The sequence below is a fragment of the Cajanus cajan genome, chromosome 4 (genome assembly GCF_000230855.2).
Source record: "Cajanus cajan strain Asha chromosome 4, NIPB_CcT2T_4, whole genome shotgun sequence".
Taxonomy (NCBI): domain Eukaryota; kingdom Viridiplantae; phylum Streptophyta; class Magnoliopsida; order Fabales; family Fabaceae; genus Cajanus; species Cajanus cajan.
This window is the reverse complement of record NC_138520.1, coordinates 6,852,443-6,854,606: the sequence shown is the minus strand read 5'-3', so window position 1 is coordinate 6,854,606 and position 2,164 is coordinate 6,852,443. Positions and strand designations below refer to the sequence as shown.

The 2,164-nt window shown below is 39.2% G+C and overlaps 1 protein-coding gene across 1 annotated transcript; it reads left to right on the top strand.

Annotated features, from left to right (window-relative positions):
- The first annotated feature begins 690 nt into the window (after positions 1-690).
- LOC109818492 (ethylene-responsive transcription factor RAP2-1) lies at positions 691-1,835 on the top strand. The gene has a single exon (XM_083074035.1). It carries the CDS (start codon positions 864-866, stop codon positions 1,320-1,322), a length of 459 nt encoding a protein of 152 aa, XP_082930161.1. The 5' UTR covers positions 691-863; the 3' UTR covers positions 1,323-1,835.
- Positions 1,836-2,164: the final 329 nt, after the last annotated feature.

Here is a 2,164-nt window from a genome sequence, read left to right as displayed (position 1 = left end):
CGTTGGAGGTAAAATTTAGATACCCATCCTCATTCTCGACGGGGTTCGGGTTTTCCCGGCTTGTCCCTGTCTTCGTCCTCATCCTTGCTCTTGAACCTTTTTTTTAATTTATAATAAATATAAAAAAAATATAAAAAGAAAAATAATAAAAATAAGATAATATAAATTTTTTATATATAAAAATTTTAAATTTAAATTTATATATAAATACTTTTTTAATTATATTATTGAGTGGGAGGCACAAATTTTTCTCATCTAAATTGAAGTAAATTTGGAGGGATATTTACGAAACTGGGTTAAATTGCCATGAAGGTACATAGAGGCGCACCCCGTCCACGTCGGCGGTGGTAGTGGGCACAGAAGGATACGTGAAATGTGTATAAAATAGGAACAAGAAAGAGTTTTGAAACCGAGAGGAGAGGAGAGAGATTAAGATAGGTGTGTGTGTGTGTGATGGATTGTGTCGGCCATCTTTGGATTTATCTTAAAGAAAGCTCAACGTGGCGGCCGTACCAGACGACAGACTAGCAGCCAAGTGGGAAAACAAAAGAAACTCATTCCCTTCGCTTCCACCCGAAACCAATAATAATAATAATAATAATAATAATAATAATAATATCAATATTAATAATAATATTCATTCCCATCGCCCACAAACAATTTCCTTATAAATAGAAACCAATACAACAGCAACATACTTTCCAGTGTCCTCAGGCTCAGGGTATGAACACAATCACAAAGCCTTTGCCTTCCATCATACAAATATATATATATATATATATATATATATAAATACAAATACATGATTTGAAGAAAGATAGATGGTGAGAAACACATAGATAGATAGAGATAGGTAGGTAGGTATGAAGGAAGAAGGATTAGGAGATTGTTGTTCCTCGAATTCGACGATCACGAGGAAAAGCGAGAAACGGAAGCAGCAAGAGAAGCCATACAGAGGAATAAGGATGAGGAAGTGGGGGAAGTGGGTGGCGGAGATAAGAGAACCCAACAAGAGGTCCAGGATATGGTTGGGCTCCTACGCCACCCCTGTCGCCGCCGCACGCGCCTACGACACCGCCGTCTTCTACCTCAGAGGCCCTTCCGCTCGCCTCAACTTCCCCGAACTGCTCTCCCAAGACGACGACGTTTCCACCCAACAAGGCAACATGTCCGCCGACTCAATACGCAAGAAAGCCACCCAAGTCGGCGCCAGAGTCGACGCCCTCCAAACCGCGCTTCAGTCCTCCTCCTCCCACTCCGCTTCCAGCCACATCACTTCCGAAAAACCAGACTTGAACGAGTTCCCAAAACCTGAAGATTAATATCCAACCCTATAACATATTTCCAGATTCCAGAGACCCAAATTAAGGTTAGCGCCTTAAATAAATCTCCACATATTTTCAAGGGCTAAGCCAACAAAAATATTCATCCACCCATCCACCCAATCGTCTGTTGCTTCAAAACTTTTATATTAATTTATCATATATCATCCTTCTCAGTAAATATTTTCTTCCAGTTTATTTATATTAATTATCACAACGGGTAGGAACAAACAAATACACACACCTCATCAGATGAGGCTAACTTTTTTATGAGGTGAGTAATTCAAATTAAGGGGCATAATATATATTATTAGTCGCTCTTGCGCACCTCATGAAGAAACTGATCACTTTAGAACTTGTTGTTGTTGTATGCTGGAGTACTCATAGACTGGTAGCTACTAGATTATATCTCATGTGGTCTTTTCTCAGGTCGGTGTGTTGTAGCAATTTGTAACAAAATATCAGATATATATATATCCATTGGCTGGGCTAGACACAGTCCAATCAAATTAACCGTGTTTCGTTGTTTCAGATTTTCTTTCTATGTTCTGGTTATTTATTTGAAAGTTGTTTAATGCATCGATGTTGGCTAATTAGGGTGGACTCGAGGGTTGTGTGTGTGAAGCATATATGTGTGTTTTGTTGATGATTAATTAGTCAAAATAAGAGCTAGCAAGGTATGCAGTGTGAAAAGGGCCAAGGGCCAGGGGTGAAGAGATAAAGATAGGAACAGCAGTGGCCCAACAAAGCCGCATTAATTTGAACAAACAAACAAAGACTAATGTTTGAGCTGTGGAACAGTACTTACTAGTGGATATAGAGATAAGGAAGAATTGAGCACC